The sequence below is a fragment of the Equus asinus genome, chromosome 5, assembly GCF_041296235.1.
Source record: "Equus asinus isolate D_3611 breed Donkey chromosome 5, EquAss-T2T_v2, whole genome shotgun sequence".
In the NCBI taxonomy this organism is placed as follows: Eukaryota; Metazoa; Chordata; class Mammalia; order Perissodactyla; family Equidae; genus Equus; species Equus asinus.
This window is the reverse complement of record NC_091794.1, coordinates 72,652,705-72,671,221: the sequence shown is the minus strand read 5'-3', so window position 1 is coordinate 72,671,221 and position 18,517 is coordinate 72,652,705. Positions and strand designations below refer to the sequence as shown.

Here is an 18,517-nt window from a genome sequence, read left to right as displayed (position 1 = left end):
GAGGATTTCAATACATCAAAGTTTTACCACATTTCTGATTCTTCTTTGTCCCCAGAACCACTCCCAAGAAGCATGTAGGACCAGCACAAGCCATATAAAGTACTGGAACCTTGAACCTGGTCTCAGAAAGACCTGCACTGAAATCCCAGCTTTTTTGCTTACCAGATATATGTCTTCAGGCAAATAACTTAACTTTTCTGACCCTCAGTTTTCACATTTAGATGTAGGAGATTTCATAGTGAGAATTAAATGGCATACGCAATATCTCTAACACAGTGCTTGGTACATGGTAGGGACTCAGTAAATTTTAGCTATTGTAATTATTAGGACGAATACAATTAGCCCCATTTTTGGGGGAGGTTTTTTTTTTTACTTACCATATCAAAGTTTTCCATGTTTCTCATAATCTCATAATTATGCTCTTTTTAAAGTTGAGACATAATTGACATATAACATCATATTAGTTTCAGATATACATGATTCGATATTTGTGTGTATTGCAAAGTAATCACCACAGTAAGGCTAGTTAACATCCATCACCATACACAGTTACTAAATTTTCAGCCCCATTTTAAAGATGAGCAATTTGAGGCTTTGAAAGATCAAGGCTGGTTCAAGTCTTGTAATTTCCAGCCTGGAGCTCTTTCCACCTTGTGGAAACTTTAGAGGGACTATTGTTGGGTAGCTCGGAGCACAGAGAGCCTTACCTGCCAAAGGTCCAGGCCAAGAACACTGATGTTATAATAGTGACAAATGGTGGGGTCAGGCTTATATTTAGGGTTGTCTATTTCTGGATGAATCCATTCCCCCTGGTAATTAGGATTGTCGATGATCCGAGGTTTCCATTGTCCCTAAGCAAAGAACCAAAGAGTAAACATGGCATTTGTATTTTTCCATTCTTCTGACCTCATGCAATCAGAAAAACCAATCTATTTATAAAGATAGCTGTGTATTACACATAAAAATTCATAGCAAGATTCCTGGAGCTTCTTTCCCATTCTTTGAGCTAATGCACAAGACTCCTCCAACTTCCCCTTTCTACCCAGAGGGAGCTGAACAAGGTCACAGGGACCCATTTTTGAGCCTGGCCCCATCTCTCGGCATAAGTTTATCCATAAAGTTAAGAAAATGTAGCTTCACAGGGAACATCATCAAAGGACTCTGGCACTTGGAGTCGTTCTCTTCCCGGTGTGTGGCACAGAAAACTGTGGCCAAATAAAATCAGGCATGTTTCAGTCAATCTATCTCTGGACCATTTGATAGCTGATTCTTTTAGTTCCCTCTTGTTTCTGACAAGAGGTCAGGAGTCAGCCCTTAAAAAGAAGTTTCCCCTCCCCCCAACACCTTTGGCCCATTCATGTCCTACCCTTTCCCTTTCTGGACCTCTTCTAACTTTCAGGTCCTGACCCTAGACCCATTTCCTGTTTTGACCACATTCCTTTGGCTGCTTTCCACCACTCTGGACAGACCCCAAGATTTCAGAGGTTCTGTTTTGTAAAGTGAAATTTACATTTCTTCTATCTTATTTCTCACATTCATTGGAAAGAGAGACCCCCTCACCTGATAATTCAGATTTGGTATCAGGGGCCCTTCCCATTCCCCATCCATCTCTTCATTCCAGTCGTCCGGCTTCTTGGCATCTGGGTCTGGGATGTACTCAAAATCCTCCCAGTCCTAAAACAAAATGTTCCTCCATGAGGACAGATGCGTGGGCTGGGATGAAACTGGGGTCCTTAGTACAGGGAGGCTGGACCTGGCTCCCTCCCTCCTGTCCTTAACCCTGTGAAAGCCCAGCTCAGGACTCTGTAAACAACCCAGTACAGGAGGGAAAAAGCCTTCAAGCCACTCCAGACTCTCCTCAGGTTCACTATCACTCTGAGTACTTTAAGCTCAAATAAGATGGGAATTTCCCTTATCTCTGACCTCAACCCTCCCCCAATCACGAGCCCCTATTGTCAGAACAGGTCTTCTAGCCTGAGTCCCTCTTCCTGAAGACTTCTCTCGGTAAGCTTCCTTGTAGCCCAGCATGTTCCCACACCTTGTATCAGTCCTCCCTTGTACCCTGGGTCCCTTCTATTTCCCAAGAGCTCCAAGTCACATACAGCCTACCCCAACTTCCATATTTCTTCTGCTGTGGAGCCGCCAAGGCAGTTCACCTTGGTGCTAACCATTTGCCCAGACTGACTGAATGAAGGCTTCAATGCCAAGCCCACTAGACTCACAATCATTCGGCAGCATTCCAACTGGGTAAGGTACTTGTCTGTCTCAGCTGCTTTGTGATTCCTGACCCATAACAGTCAGCATCCTATCTTGGGAGCTATAGTCTTGCTAAAGCCCCATCTATCTAACCAGTTTCCATCTTCTCCAGGTCCACTCAGTAGGGAGCACAGAGGCCTACATCATCTCCCTTCTCCCCCAGGCCTTGAGCCAACCCTGACTATAACAGATACATGGTCCTCACCAGGTGGGAGGGTCTATGGTTAGTCTTGCTGTTCCCAAGCCTGCCTGCTGGGCCTAGAAAAAATCTATTCCCTAATTTCCCCATGGTGGTGAAGGCCTAGACACTGCCTGATCATCTACCTTAATTCCCTGAATACGCCTTCCTCCCCCTCGGATTGGAGTCCTTTTCTGAATCTCCCTACACATGGCTGGGCAACTGCCTGCCTCTCTGCAGGCCTCTCCTTGGGGACTGGATTCCATGCTGCCCTTGCTTAACCCGGAGCATCTCCTCTGCATGAGGCTGAATCTGCTCTGACTTGTGGAATAGCAATGTAGCAGGCAAGGCACTCCATGACCTGGCTCCAACAGACCTTTCCAACCTCATCTCCCACCACTCTCTACCTTGAACTTTATGCTCCCAAAATACTAGACTGCAGCTTTCAGTTCTTTACACAACCATGTTACTTTCCACCTGACTGTAGTGCCTTTACTCCTTCTGTTCTCTAGGTCTGGAATGTCTTCTCTTCAACCCAATCCCCGACTTCCCTTGCTCTAGTGAATTCACTGTTTGAAATGCAGTGCATTACTAACATATAAATGCCATATATTAAGGACTTACCATATACCAGGCACTATATTATGTATATTAGCTCATTTAATCTTTACACGTAGGTATTATAATAATCCCTGTTTGTGAAATTGACTTTCACATCAGTTATTTTCCTTGCCCAAGGTCTAACTGTTAGTAGGTTGGGGTCTTACTCTTAGTAAATGGTGGAGCTTAGATTCAAACTCATATCTGTCTGACCCCAGAGTCTGTGTTTCCAACCCCTAGGTTAATCCAATCACTCAAGCACTGCCTCCTCCTTCCCAGACCACCACCTGCACCCCAACTCAGGCTGGGTTAGGAGCCACTTTTGGGCTCCCACAGGATTTGGCTTCCCTGACTTGAGAATTCTCAATCCCTAGATTGTCCTATTCCCAGCTGTATCCAGTACAGAGTTCCAGTGAATGATAATGAATCTATGAATATACTCCACATGCTCCCCATATCAACAACTTGGAGTCAAAGAGATCCAGGTTTGAATGCTGGTTCTAAAGTATATATGTGCCCGGGCAAGTCATTTCATTTTCTAAGCATCAGTTTCCTTACCTATCCTAACGTAGAGATTACAGCACACTGCTCACAGAGGCTGCCAGAAGGATTAATAGACCCTCGACAAATGTGAGTTGCTTCTCTCTTTCCTCCAGGTATCTTTGGATACCAACATTTAGCTGCACACCTCCTTGAGGGATTGATGCCCTCAGTCTGTGCACCATTTCCCAGCTTCCTTTTCCCATCCCACAGCCAAGATCTGCTCCTGCTTCCCAGCTAAACACCCTCTGACCTCAGGTTTCTTATCTTCAGGATCCTCTATTTGAAGACGTTCATCCCATTTCCTTGGTTTCCGGGCATAGGGGTCTTTTATCTTCCTGGGAGGCAAGAAGTCCCAGTCATCCTCCAGATCCCCAGCTGCTACTTGCTGGTTGTCAATTTTGACCTCATAAGTAGCATTGGGGCGAATGATCAGAGTGTACAAGTGAGTGTCTTTATTGATCTAGAAAAAGAATGTGGAATATTTCAGTTCCACATTGGACATCTTTAGACCTCAAGCATTAAACACATCGCCTGAAACAGACCCTCAGTTCCTGAATGCCACCCCCAACATATTCACAAACACACTTTACCACATCCCTCATCCCATTTCTCTGGTTAACCCAATAGAGACTCTGGGTCTCATTCTCCTAGTACATACTCCTCTGGTCTCCCCAAGCTCCCATCCTTCTCTCCATCACAGCTCTGGTCATTCTCTGATCTTGTCCATTTTTCTGTCTGTGCCATTAGACTGTGAGCTTCTCAACGGCAGGGGTCATGTCTGATTCATCTGCCATATCTGCTGCTTCCAGCACAAGTCCTTCCCCAGAGGAGGATCTCAGGGAGCCCCTGCATGTACAGCGCCTGCACAGTCCTGCTAGGGAAGGCCTTGGGCCTGAACACAAGTTCTCCAGTAACCCGGGACCTGTGGGCTTCTCTAGACTCACTCTCGGCCTCTCGCCTGTGCTCTAGCTATGCCAAACTTCTTGCAGTGCCACCTTTTCTCGAGTCTCCTTGACTTTCCTCATGGGTTACCTCTCCCAGGAATTCAATCCTCCCTAAAATTGTCACACTCCTTCACAAGACCAAGTCATGTGCATCCTTCAAAACTCAGCATGGGGGAAACCTCTAAGAAGCACTTCCTTAGCCTCCAGGTTGGGTTGGGGGCCTCCTCTGTCCTCTCACAGACCCTAATCAGACTAGGTAGTCATCCTCCTTTGCTTGACTCTTACCTTCACTGGACTGTGAGTTCTGTGAGCTTAGGGGCCACGTTTGGCTCACTTTATCTCTAGCCCAAGGCCCAGCACAGAGCTGGCACTCGGTGAATGCCTGTTGAGTTGCTAATGAAATCCAACTATTATCCTCCAGCCAACCTAGATCTGTCTAACCTGATGTTACTAAGATAAACCCACCCCCCATTTCTAAGCCCATCACCCCCCACCTCCCCCACTTCTTCCAACATCTAGCAGTGGGGAACTGGGCATGCCAAGTGTTGTTCCAAGAGAAGACCTTACATGACTTCCTAGGCTTCCAGATCAACCGCTCCTATGTGAACTGTAATTTACAGCACTTCTCTAGGTCTATTTTCTAATCTATAAAATGGAGATGATAGTATTTAACTTATAGGGTTTTTGTAAGGATTAAAAGAGATAACATACAAAATGCTTATCCTTCCGCCCAGACTGAGGACCAACCCGCACACTCACCCTGCACTTGATGGCCTTGTTGTTCTCATGGTATTTCCCTTGGTAACGAAGGATGACCTGTACTTTGTTGTTGCCAAAGCCGCAGATGTCAGGGCCTGGAAATTAAACCCCAGTGCATGATTTCACACCACTTTTAGGCAGTTTGCCTTGTCTGAAGCCAAGACGGATACAGCCTGTGTATTTATCAAGGTCCCAGCAGAAAATAGATAGTATACTCAGATTTAGGATTATTTGAGGAGAATTTAATAAAAGGACTATTTACATTGGTAGGGGCAGAACACTGAGAAAAATATAAGGAATTTTCCTATGCTCCAGGCTAGCACAGTAGGGCTGTTCCCACCCCTAGGCCTGAAGGTGGAAGGAGTCGGAGTAGTTACCAGAGCCCAGAAGAGAGTCCTCTGGAGAGAACAGCCAAGAGAGCAGCTGTGACTTTCAGTCAAGGGACACAACCCTCTTCCCTCCCTCTGATATCCTGCCAGGGTCCCCCTTGACCAAACCTAACCAGAAGCCCCTCCTGTGTCAGATACTTTGTACCATGTCATTTAATTCTCACAACAAATAGGTGTTACTAGCTCCACTTTTAGCTAGGAAAACAGTGGCTCAGAAAAGTTAAGCACCTTGCCCAAGGTCAAACTGCTGGTAAGTAGCATTGCTGGGATGCAAACCCAGGCTTAGCTGGAAACAGAGCCTGGGGCTCTTTCTGCTTTGTGAAAACTTTAGAGGGAACTGTTGATCAGTGGTTCTGAGCCTAGAGAACATAACCTGACGGAGGTCTAAGAATAGGTTTTAACCTAGTTTTCAACCTCACCTTCCAAGTTACTGCTCTCTGACTGTTCTAAACACACACACACGATGTGCTCTAACCATATTGGTCTTCTCATTTTTCTACTTGCATTTAAATTTCATGCCTCTGAGCTTTTGCACACAGTTTCCTCTGCCCTCGTTACATTTCCTCCATCTCCTGCCTATTAAAATCGGACTCAATCTTCAAAGAACAATTAATACCTCCTCCAAAAAGCCCCCAGCTGGACTAAGTCAGGCCATCTTTTGTGATCTCATAGCACCTCACCAGTACTGTTTTCAAAGTATGTCTTTTATTCCGCCTTTTAAAAAACTATTTACATGCCTGTGTCCCCACCAAACAGAAGGCTAAAGGGTGGAGTAGGAAAAAGCACAGGTTTTAAAGCCAGACGGACCGGGTTCAAATTCTGGCTTCCCACTTACTCACCTTGGGCAAATTTCTTGCCTCTGTTTCTTCATCTGTAAAATGGAGATAACTGCTCAAACTTGTTGGGTTGTTTTAGCATCAAAAAAATAATATTCACGGGGCTGGCCCCGTGGCCGAGTGGTTAAGTTCGCGCGCTCCGCTGCAGGCGGCCCAGTGTTTCGTTAGTTCGAATCCTGGGCACGGACATGGCACTGCTCATCAGACCACGCTGAGGCAGCGTCCCACATGCCACAACTAGAAGAACCCACAACGAAGAATACACAACTATGTACTGGGGGGGCTTTGGGGAGAAAAAGGAAAAAATAAAATCTTTAAAAAAAATAAAATAAAATAATATTCACGTGAAAAGAAAAAATCACATTAAAAAAATTATTTCCAATTTTCCTACTACAACCACCATGTCGTATACATATATAAATTCCTTGTGAGAAGGGTGGATTCTGAAGAAAATAGAAACAGGCAAAGACACACATTTTAGACACCCAGAGTGCTATATTGCTCTACATAAGGAAGAGATTAAAAGATAAGAAAGAAAGAGAGTTGAGGGAGAAGGGGTGTAGATGGAACAAGGGCAAAGAAGCTGAGAAGGAGGATTTTGGCAAGGGCCTAAAGAGAGACATCTGAAGCTCCTTGGGAAAAGAAAGAAAAGTTTAGGGGGCCAGCCCCGTGGCCGAGTGGTTAAGTTCATGTGCTCCACTTTGGTGGCCCAGGGTTTCACCGGTTCAGATCCTGGGTGCAGACCTAGCACTGCTCATCAGGCCATGCTGTGGCAACATCCCACACAGAAGAACTAGAATGACTCACAACTAGGATATACAATTATCCTAGGGCTGCACTGGGGCTTTAGGGAGGAAAAAAAAAAGAGGAAGATGGGCAACAGATGTTAGCTTAGGGCCAATCTTAAAAAAGAAAGAAACAAAGAAATGTTTAGAGAGAATTTTAAGGAAATTTGGCTGTATGACGTGTAATGTAACCCTTTCCTCTGACTTTGCACAAAGACACGGTGAAATCCACATTCTTCATCAGTGCTTTGGGAGCTGGATTAGTTGTTGTTGTTCGTTGGTTTTGAAATATCAACCACATTGAAATAGGACTCAAGGCTGGAGCTAAGTCAGAGCTGGACTGCCCCAAGGCTGAGGTTACAGACGCAACACTCTGGACTCGCTACAGATATCGATAAAGGTCCTTTCCCTGACCTTCTGTGGGCAAGACCCCCCTTCAGAGCACAAAGCCTCAGTGTAGCAGGTACATTTGAGAGAGTCTGCACAGTTTGTGATCCCGTTCTCCTTTGCTGAGAACTGGGGAATGTCGCTCTCTACTGTAGCCTTGTTAATACCATGTGACTCTCCACCTCTTTGGTCTATTTATATTAACATTTAGGTTTAGAGTTGCTTTTTTACAGGTCTTTGAAGTGTCTTACTGCATAGGGAGGTGGATTAGAAATTTCCTGCTCCAGGTCCGTCTGAGCCTTTTTCGACAACTACAGTGGCCCTCATGAGGACCTCCTGGGCCTGACAGCTGCTGCTATCAGAGAGCTTACCAAACATGACGTAATATTCCGATTCCGAATGCATATCTTCCTGGTTCAGGGTGTCCGGAAAGAGTTTCACGTACCCGCCGCCACAATCGATGCCTTGCTCGTGTTTTACTGAAAACTGAACCACCAAGGTCTCGTTCTCATTGCTGAACGGCTCAAACCTGGTAGAGAGGGCATAAAACTTGGCGTCTTCGCTGGTCTGGAGACCTGGGAGCAGAGAGCACAGAGTTTTCAGGCTTAAGTACCCAAAGGGCAGCCAGAGTGACCAGCACTTGGTCTCACCAATCTCTGGTAGTTTCTTACATACACCTGTGTATGAGGTGTTGCTCTGGATGCTTTCCACACGTTATCTTATTCGAGCCTCAGAGCAACCCTGCAAAATGGGTATTATCTCCACTTTACAAATTAGGAGTCTGAGTCATGGGGAGGTGAAGTGACATGCCTAGGGACATACCGCTAGCAAGGAACTAAACTGGGATTTTAAGCCAAGTTTGTCTGATTCTTTCTTTCCTCTATACCATGCTGCCTCTGATTTTCAAGAGATACTTGAATACTGTTCTGCAGCTTTACAAAACACGACCTTGTTTCTTCTGAGACCCCCTGGGTGGCCAGACTCAGGCTCTGTTGTGTACGACTGCTGCGGTGGCAAGAGGCCCAGCACTGCCTCTTAGAACAAATGGTAACCATCGCTAATATTTATTGACTTTTCCTGTTTACAAGCAATACGCTTCTTTCACGTGTATCACTGCACTTAATCCTCCTAACAATGCTCGTGAGGTGGGCTCTCCTACTATCCCCACTTTACCATGAAGTCATTGAAGCTGTTTCATTTGTCCAGGATCACACAACCAGTCTAATTCCAGAACCCCCATCCGAAGATTTTCCTCCTCCTCCAGAGAATATCAAAGCTGCAAGGGATCTCAGATCCTTCCAGTCCAACTACATTACTTTATAGATAAGGAAACCAAGCCCCAGAGAGGGGAAGTTACTTATTCAAGATCATACAATCACAAATGACAGACATGTAAGCCAGGTCTCCTGATTTCAGGCTAGTGCTCTTTCCATTATTCCATGCTGCTGCCCAGCTAACTGGTTATGGCTCCGACTGTTACTTTAACTCTCTGAGCCTCAGTTTCCTCAACAGGAAAATGTGGATTATTCCTACCTTACAGGGTTCCTATGAAAGTCAATTGTACCCTATAAGGTAAAGTCAAATAATAATGAAAAGTCAAATGGGTTAGACATAGGAGAAGCACTTTGTAAACTGTCAACATAAAATGGAAGAGGCTGTCATTACTCATGCTCTGTGAGGGTCCTTCCTTCATGATCCCACAGCACTCTACACTTCCCTGAGTCGTGCTAGGTTGAAACTAGATTTATTTGAGTCTCTTTGAATAATTTTTAAGCTCCTGAAGGGCAGGGGCATCTTTATATTCTCAGCATCTAAGACAAGTTCTGGCATAGAGGAAAGGCTTAATAAGCATGTGTTAAATTACACAAAAAGGTCACAAGTCCTGATTCAGTTGTCTCTTGAGCAGTTTTTGCACAGCAAGCTCTGTGCTAAGCACTTTCATGTCTGCTACTGCGTTAGGAGCTGTCTGTGTTTTAAAGAGTGTGCTTACTTCCCCAAAGATCTTGAGTGAGGCTAGAGCAGCCAGAGAAGACCTCATGGAGGGGTGAGTGGGCACAAGAGAAGGAGCACTAAACCCGTGGGCAGAAGACCAAGCTTTGAATCTCTGCTCTACCAAACCTTGCTTGTAGCCCAATGTAATCCCCCCTCTCTGAGCCTCGTTTGTACTGAGGAGCCCTCCCAGACAATCAGGGGGAACCTACTGAACCTGAGTGGGACGAGATGTGAGGAGCAACAATCAAGTCAAGCAGAGGAGACGGGTGGCTGTGTAGACTGCTCTAAGAGCCACCAAGAAGCTGATGTCCCACAGGTCGCTCAGTCTCCAATTCTCTCTATTTTCCAAAGTGGATAGAAATGAGACTGTAAATGCTCAAGCCAGTTTGCAATTCTCTCCTTTCTTTTTTAAGATTTTATTTTTCCTTTTTCTCCCCAAAGCTCCCCGGGACATAGTTGCATATATATTTTTTTTAGTTGTGGGTCCTTCTAGTTGTGGCATGTGGGATGCCGCCTCAGCACGGCTCAATGAGTGGTGCCATGTCCGCGCCCAGGATCTGAACCGGTGGAACCCAAGGCCGCAGAATTGGAGCGCGGAAATCAACCACTCGGCCACGGGGCCGGCCCTGCAATTCTCTTCTTTAATAAACATGAAAATGAGATTCATAACAGTAGCCAGGAGAGAGAAGATGGGAAATCACTCCAGCAGATGATCAGCGGATTCTATTTATAGGACAAAAGCTTTCTCAGGGAAAAAACCCTTGCGTGCAGACCTTGTGCTCAGAACTTCCCCTTCCCTCATAATATTTGGCTCTTCTAGCAGCTCTGTCTAATGATCCTGACAGGTGATGATTATCATCTCCATCTAATACCAAGGCTCAGAGAATGGAAGACTTGCCCAAATTATGCAGCTAGCAAGGCATTTAGCCCCAGATCTTTCTGCTCCACTCTCCATGGTACCATGCTGCTCTAGGGGAGAGCAGCATCTGGAGGTTATACAGCGCTTTTTCCTGTTTCAAGCAGTGTTATATAAAAAAATTCTAAGGTTGAGAAAAGCAACATAGTCCAGTGACAACGGACACAACCGTGGACTCAGAATCAGATCTCAGCTCTGCCTCTTGCCAGCTGTGTATATAGCCTTAGGCAAGCTACCCAACCTCTCCGAGACCCCTCTGCAAAGCTGAGAACATAACAGTAACCACCTCGTGGACTTTTTAGGAATATTAATGAGGATAATGTGTCTAAGGGCTTACGTTTTAAATTCCTCTTATTCGATAAACCGACATTATTATCTTTGTGGAGAGTTCCTTCTTGTCCATCTACTATCTTTTTCTTTTTAATTCTAAGAAAGAAATGAATTGGTAATCACGGATAAAAACAATTGTATGAAAGTTAGAATTTTCCCAGTCAATTAGCATATTTCTGAATTTCCAGCATTTACCTTTATCCTTTTCTTTGTCTCCATAAAATTTCCCCGCAGTGAGCTGAAATTTACCATAATCCGGCCTGTGTTTAGATTCCACCCAGCGTTTTTTCCATCCATCTATGGGGGTAAAGAAGAAAAAAAGCGACACATAGAAATGATTTGTGTTTTCTTAAAGACAATAAAATGCAGCTAGGCTGACCAAGACTTATGGGAACAGTACGGGAATATCAGGGCATGACCACAAACCCCCTCACTCTGATGCCTGAATCCCACTATTTGTGCACCACCCTGTGGAGTGGCTCGACTACCAAATGGTTGAGCCACTTATGCGTTAAAGCTCCACTCCACCCTCCTCTATGAGAGTTAAGTAAAACCATCATGGGAATGTATGGTTGAAAGGCATGAGACAGTTTCATAAAAGTAGGTGGAGGGGCTGGCCCGGTGGCACAGTGGTTAAGTGCACACGTTCCACTTCGGTGGCCCGAGGTTCACCGGTTCAGATCCTGGGTGCAGACGTGGCACCGTGTGGCACACCATGCTGTGGTAGGCATCCCACATATAAAGTAGTGAAGAATGGGCACGGATGTTAGCTCAGGGCCAGCCTTCCTCAGCAAAAAGAGGAGGATTGGCAGTAGTTAACTCAGGACTAATCTTCCTCAAAAAAAGAGAAAAGTAGATGGAAAAATATGGTCAGGGGGACTAAGCCCTTATACATATTTATGCTTAGTAAAATAAAATCAGCTAAGTAAAGAGATTAGCAATACTATTTTATCCTTCTTGAATTAGTCATGATGATATTGAACAATCAATTTCCATTTACCCTTTTTTATTGCTTAAACTTTTTAGACTCTCCCTTGCAGTTTCAAGGAGATGCTGATAAATTTGTTTTGCTTTGGCATAGATGGCATGTAGACAAAGAGGTATTTTTTTGGGAGCTGGCACTCCGTCCAAACATTCAGTGCCTTTCTGATTTTATGCCTCAGAGTTGCTGACTCGCATTTCCTGGGCCCACCATGGTCCCAGAGTCACAGGGCAACTTGGCAGCTTGAGAGGGAAGAGGTCTTAGGGTAGCCTTTATTTCATCTCCTCCCTGCAGTGGAATGGATATTTCTCAAATCCCACTACCCAATAGCTAGGGTAATTGCCTTAGCTCTGCTCATGAAAACCACACATCAGCATACATCCAATAAGACCGCCCTGAGCTGACTCTGTCAAGTCTGAACAGACTCAAGTCTGATGACTCAACCACCTCTCCTCACGAGGCCCAGAGGACGGACGGGCTTGCTTTCTGTGCACCTCCCCTGTCTCTCCCAAGATCTCAGTGTTGGAAAGGCCCAGAAGTCTCAGTGACCCCCTCACGCATCACCCTTGAGGGAAGCGCCCGAGGAGGTTCTTTCTGCCTAAAGTTGCTGTGGCTTGAATGGAGTGCTTCCTGCTTCCCTGACCACAGTTGACTCAATGAATAATAAGGATTGATGCCAAAGTCAAAAGACTTGTTATTGTGCATTAGGCCCCTGTGTGGCTAAAATTTCACCTCATTTCCTCCCATGGACAATGCTATGAAATAGGTATCATTAGTTCCATTTTACATCTAGTAAGTGGTGGACCTGAAATTTGAACCCAAATCTGTGTGATTTCAAACACTGCCTTTCTTCTGGAAGAAGAGGAAGATAGAGGGAAAAGTGCTAGAAAGGAAAAAAATTCTATAATCACAATAATAGCTACTGTTTAGCAACCATGTGTCAGGCATTGTGCTGCGTGCTTTATATGCACTATCTCATTGCGTTCTCATAACAGTTCTGTGATGAAAGTCCTGTTTTTCCCTCCATTCAAAAAATGAGGAAAGTGAAGCTCAGAAACTTGTCTAAGAGCCCAGTTTGTAAGTTGGTGTGTAAGCCAGGCTCAGACCCAGGCCTATGTGACACTGAAATCTGTACTTTTATCGCCTGTACTACATGGCTTCCCATCTTCCCATGAGGTTATGTGTGTGAAAATCCTTTTTTTTTTTTTGAGGAAGAGTGGCCCTGGACTAACATCTGCTGCCAATCCTCCTCTTTTTGCTGAGGAAGACTGGCCCTGAGCTAACATCCAGGCCCATCTTCCTCTACTTGGTATGTGGGACGCCTACCAGAGCATGGCCTGCCAAGCGGTGCCATGTCCGCACCCGGGATCCAAACCGGCAAACCCCAGGTCGCTGAAGCAGAACATGCGCACTTAACCACTGTGCCACCGGGCGGGCCCCGAAAATCCTTTTATAACCTAAAGAGTATGCAGTATGCAGCAAACATAAGAGTCAATCATAGTACTTTACAGTTTGTAATTAAGTTATTTGTGTATAATTTGAATAATGTCTGTTTTCTCCCACCAGAATAGTAAGTTCCATAACTTTTTTACTTACCATTGTGTCCCCTGTATCTAGCACAGAGTAAATCACCAAAAATATTTCTTGAATGATTAAATGAATGCATGATCACGTCTTCTGCCTATGCCATAAGATTCTCAACCTTGCAAATGGATCGATTCATTTCTTAATCCATTTGATAAATATTAATTGAGCCTAACAAGCGTGTAGAAACAGTTGAGCAACTTTGACCTTGAACTTTCTGGTAGGAGGGGTTAGCATAGAACTCAGGAATTCTTACCACTAATTATTTTTCTGGGTGAACAGTAGTGATACATATCAAACTTGACACAATTTGGGATGCCCCCTCAATAAGGAGTTTTTCTTGTTAGGAGAATAACGTCCCATGGCTAATTAAGTTCCACTTTAATGTTTTATACTTTTCCTCTTAACATGGTAACATCTTAACCCCATAAAAAGGCTCAAGCCAGAGTGAACTTTAGTGCTCATTTAATCTGACCACCTCATATTACAGATGGAGAAACTGAAGCCCAGAGAAGGAAGGGACTTGCTCTTGGACACAGAGCTGTCGGTTGCAGAGCTGAGACTAGGACCCAGTTCTTCTGCACCCAGGCTCTGGGCTTATTATTCCTTCATTCAATAAATATTTCTTGAGCATTCACTCCGTGCCAGGCACCAGGCACACGGACATGAATCTGACAAAGTCCCTTCAGGGACTCAGGCTTCAGGGAGCTCAGAGTCTGGTGGAAGAGACCGGCAAGTAAATAATTACAATACAGTGAGGTAAGGGCAGCAATAGAAATAAGCACAGGGCAATGAAATTCACTGACTGACCCCCAGAGTCAGGATAGACTTCATGGAAGGCATGCCCAAAGAAGTAAAAATCAAAAAGGCAGAAAAGGTGAGGAGTGGGTGTTCCAAACAGAATGACTTGCATATGCAAAGGCCCAGAGGCATGAAATAGCATGATGTTAAAACAGAAATATAAGTAGTACTGTATTGTACAGGGGAGAGGAGAAGTGAAGAGAAGAGAGGAGAGGAGGGGAGAGCAGACAGGCCAGCTCAAGGAAAGCTCTTATTAATTGAGAGCAAGAGAGCAGTGTATTAACCAAAGTTAATATCTTTTTTCCTCTGCTAAATCTTTCCTTCAAATTGGTCAAATATCTGTATGTCCCCAGAGATCCACCCAACGGAAACTAATAGGTGTTTAGAAGCTGGCACATCTAGCTGATAAATCACATAATCACAGCCAAGTCCGTAAAGATACAGAACCAAGGGGGCCAGATAATCATGATTCCTCTGTCAAATAAACTTATCTCCACATTGTACCCCCCATGATGTCTGGCTTGTAGTGTAGCTCAAATCTAAAGACTGGGCTAGGGACTCAGCTCTTCCACCAGCTTCAGCAGCATCTTTAGCCTCTCTGAGACTCATTCTCCTCATCTGCAGAAATACACAGACACAGAGAACGGACTGGAGGTTACCAGAGGGGAAGGGAAGCGGGGAGAGGCTGAAGAGGGTAAAGGGGGACATTTGTACCATGATGGATGGTGACTACACTGTTGACGGTGAACATAATGTAGTCTATACAAAAGTCAAAATATAATGACGTACACCTGAAATTAATGTAATGTTATAAATCAATTTTCCCTCAATAAAAAAAGTCTAAAAAAGTGAAAAAAAAAGGGGGGGGCGGTTACCTAAGTCATAGAGTCTCTGGGAGAGGTAAATGAAACAGCATGCAACACGGTGTCAGGCACATAGCAAGTGCTCAATAAAGAATACCAGAAGCTGAATCTGTATATACGTGTGCGTGTATACAAACATACAGAACATCAAAGGGAAAGGGAGAAATATTTTTAGCTTTGAAGGTAAAAGTTGGGCCTTTTCTAGCACCTAGTCCTGAGCCTAGGACAGAATAGGTCCTTAAGAAAATGCTTGCATAATTAGATGAAAATACATGTTTGCTGCATTTACTCAACATCATCAGATGGTATTCTGCAAAAGAGAATTTGCTAAATAAACTAAAGCTTAACTCTTCAGGTGCCAAGATTTTGTCCGTCATCTTCAATGGAAAAATTTTGTAGACATGAAAGGGCCTGACCTTTTATATAGAGAATCCTAAAGAGAAGGTAAAGTCACCTGAAGACTCAGGCTCTGGACTCGGGGGGAACGTACAGGGGAGGTGTGGGTTTGCCTTGAAATGTTTCCGTCTCCACCGTTCCTGTTCCTCTGTGAGCACTCACTTCCCTCTGAGGTCAGTGTGCTTGCCTCTAGCAATCTGCTCAGCTCTCCTGAGATCAGTGGACCTACGCCCCTGCTGACGTGCCCGCCAGCTTGCCTGCCCACTTCCTTTCCTTCCTTTCTGCCTGCCAGTCTTTCTGCATGTCTGCCACCTAGTCACTCAAATATTTATCAACTGGGAAACAGCCTTGTTGGGTGGTGAACAGCACTGGATAAGAATCTGATCCTTCCCACTTATTTCTGTTTATGCCTTGAGCCAATCACTTTTCTGAATCTTTGTTCTTATCTATAAGAATTATAATTAAAGTCTTTAAAGAAGGGAACACTGTACACAGAGAAGGTGCTCAACAAATGTTTGTTGAATGACAAGTGGGCAGGAGGATGGGCCAAATTCATTAAGATAATAAAAATAACTATTTCTGCTGTCATTGAACGGGCAGCTCTGGCGGCCCCTCCATTTATTTTGTAGGTAGTCATTTCTAATCAAGGAAGCAGATGGCCAAGTTTGCTAAGAAAGTGGGCATTAAATAAGAGCCTGTATGTTCGAAGTAGAAGGGAATACAAGTCCATCCCTTATATATTTACAGAGCACCTCTACTGTGCCAGTGAGAGCGCTCGACGCCAGGGCACCAACTGGACGGAATTCCTGAGCCCCCAAGCCCCCAAGGAGCTCACAGTCTAATGAGAGAGATAGGCAGATAAAGTGCTTTCTTATTTTAGATTTCTTGAGTTTTCAAAGTAAAAATCATTTACTGTAGAACATGTAGAAATCCCAGAAGAAACAACTAAGCAGTAAAAACACCCACAATCTGCCTCTCAGAGATGACCGTCATCAACATTTGGATGTATTTTCCTCCAGCCTTTTTCTTCTGTATGTTAACAATGGCCTCTGCTCTCGCCTCCACATCCCTGTAGCCTCGGGAGAGATCCTTGCCATCAGTTTGTACTTGAGACCTGGAAAGGCCAGCTGGATTAGGCCTCTTTGGTTTGGGCATCAGTCCAGAGTGATTCTCCTCCAGGCCCAGCATGTCCAAGTACTCACAATCTGCAGCCGGTCCCAATCGCTTATCAGTCAGAGGCCTGAGCAGCAGGCTGTTCCTCAGCCCTGCTGGGCTGTCCTCAGCGGGTCCGAGCCAGCTGGGCACAGAGGCCCTTTGTCTCAGAATGTCTCCTCGGCCAAGTTTTCATGGTCAAGTCTGAGAGTTGACAGAATTAACATTCACACGCGCACTCACACACTCATACCTTGTGACTCCTGCATCATTCAGCGCTTCATCTGAATTCCAGTTTCTTTCTGCCTCATTTTGTACTTTTACAATGGCACTGCCAGCACCATCAGGCCTCCCCTCGCACCTATTTGTATCACTAATTCAATGATTCTCCAATTCAATCAGCCAACATTCCTGCATATTTTGATATGCCACCCCTACGCAAGGCCTGGGATTCCAAAAGCTCACGTTACCCTTGAAGCCCCTGGTTTTATTACCTACTGGCCACGTGACTCTCAGCAGCTTGCAGCAGTAGTCAATGCATCCTTTATGGAGGTGAGCAACCTGGGTTCAACAAACATCTCTGCCACTGACTCACTGTGTGGCTTTGGGAAAACCACCTCCGCTCTCTGGGTCTCAGTTTCCTCATCTGTACAATGAAAGGATTAGATTCTAAAGGCCTGGCACATCCTCTGGTTGCTGAGTTGCTCTGTGGCCTAGAATAGTCTGGGAAAACAGCAGAAAGAAAGGAGTCTGAATCAAACTTTGCCACGGGCCCATTAGATGACTCTGCCATGTCATATCCTCTCTCTGGACCTCAGCTTTCTCACCTGTAAATGAGGAGAAGGAGGCCATTTCGGGCTAGATGAGCTCTCAGAGCCCTCCCAGTCTGACATTCAAAGAATCTAAGATTTACCTTCCTTGAGGTTGCTAAGTACTACTTAAAATGTGAGCTAGAAGACTTTCAACTTATTGGACTTGTGGGAGGCAGTGGGGTGGGGAGCAAGTGAAATGCAAGAAAAATCAGCTTTAATATACAGTCCTGAGTTCAAATCCTAGCTTTGCCATTTAATAGCTGTGTGACCTCAGACAAACTATTCAGCTTTTCTGGGCTTCAGTTATACTATCTGTAGACTGGGAAAAATAATACCTACTTTGCAGAGTTGAGGTGAGGATCGGAGCATGTAAAGCATCACGGTTAGCGAGGAATACTGTGCTCAGTAAGGGTTACTTAAGGCATCAGACACAGTTTGGCTGTAAAAATCAGAGTTCAACAGGAGGAAATTCAGCTCCAAGAAGAAATGGAAAGAAGAACAGTTCTCTTAATTTTAAATAGTTTTTTATTGAAAGAGTAACACAAGTTCATTGTAGAAAATAAAGGAAAAATTAAAGTCATCTGAAATTCCACTATTTACCTTACATTTTGGTATCTTTTCTTTTATTCCTTTCTCTATGCACAAATATATTTTACACAGTGACAATATATACCTTATATATAATTTTGTACCTTTTACATCTGCTTAGAGCATAAACATTTTCCCACGACGTTAAAAACTTCACAAACATTCTATGATATATATGCTTTACTTAATTTGGCCCCTATTATTTGGCCCCTATTATTGGATATTTAGGTTTGTCTCCAAATGATATTTCCAATTATTAATAACACACCCCCATCTCCACTGACCTTCTTCCCTCCGCTCCAGTTTAGCCATCTGCCCCTAAATTCACACCCTGGACCTTATCATCACCAGACACTGCTCCACCTCTGAAATCTCAAACACAGACTGCCCCCTCCATGACCATGGCTTCCTCTCCTCCAATTCC

At 44.6% G+C, this 18,517-nt stretch overlaps 1 protein-coding gene across 1 annotated transcript in view; it reads right to left on the bottom strand.

Moving 5' to 3' along the window:
• Positions 1 to 18,517, bottom strand: part of LOC106825998 (calreticulin-like) — a 44,961-nt gene that overhangs the window by 20,340 nt on the left and 6,104 nt on the right. Inside the window, exons 2-8 of the mRNA XM_070511418.1 lie at positions 17,188 to 17,235; positions 11,111 to 11,212; positions 8,049 to 8,252; positions 5,281 to 5,375; positions 3,828 to 4,037; positions 1,561 to 1,674; positions 708 to 851 (exon numbers count right to left, since the gene is read on the bottom strand). Coding sequence (XP_070367519.1) covers positions 708 to 851; positions 1,561 to 1,674; positions 3,828 to 4,037; positions 5,281 to 5,375; positions 8,049 to 8,252; positions 11,111 to 11,212; positions 17,188 to 17,235 — 917 coding nt within the window. The remainder of the gene's footprint in view (positions 1 to 707; positions 852 to 1,560; positions 1,675 to 3,827; positions 4,038 to 5,280; positions 5,376 to 8,048; positions 8,253 to 11,110; positions 11,213 to 17,187; positions 17,236 to 18,517) is intronic.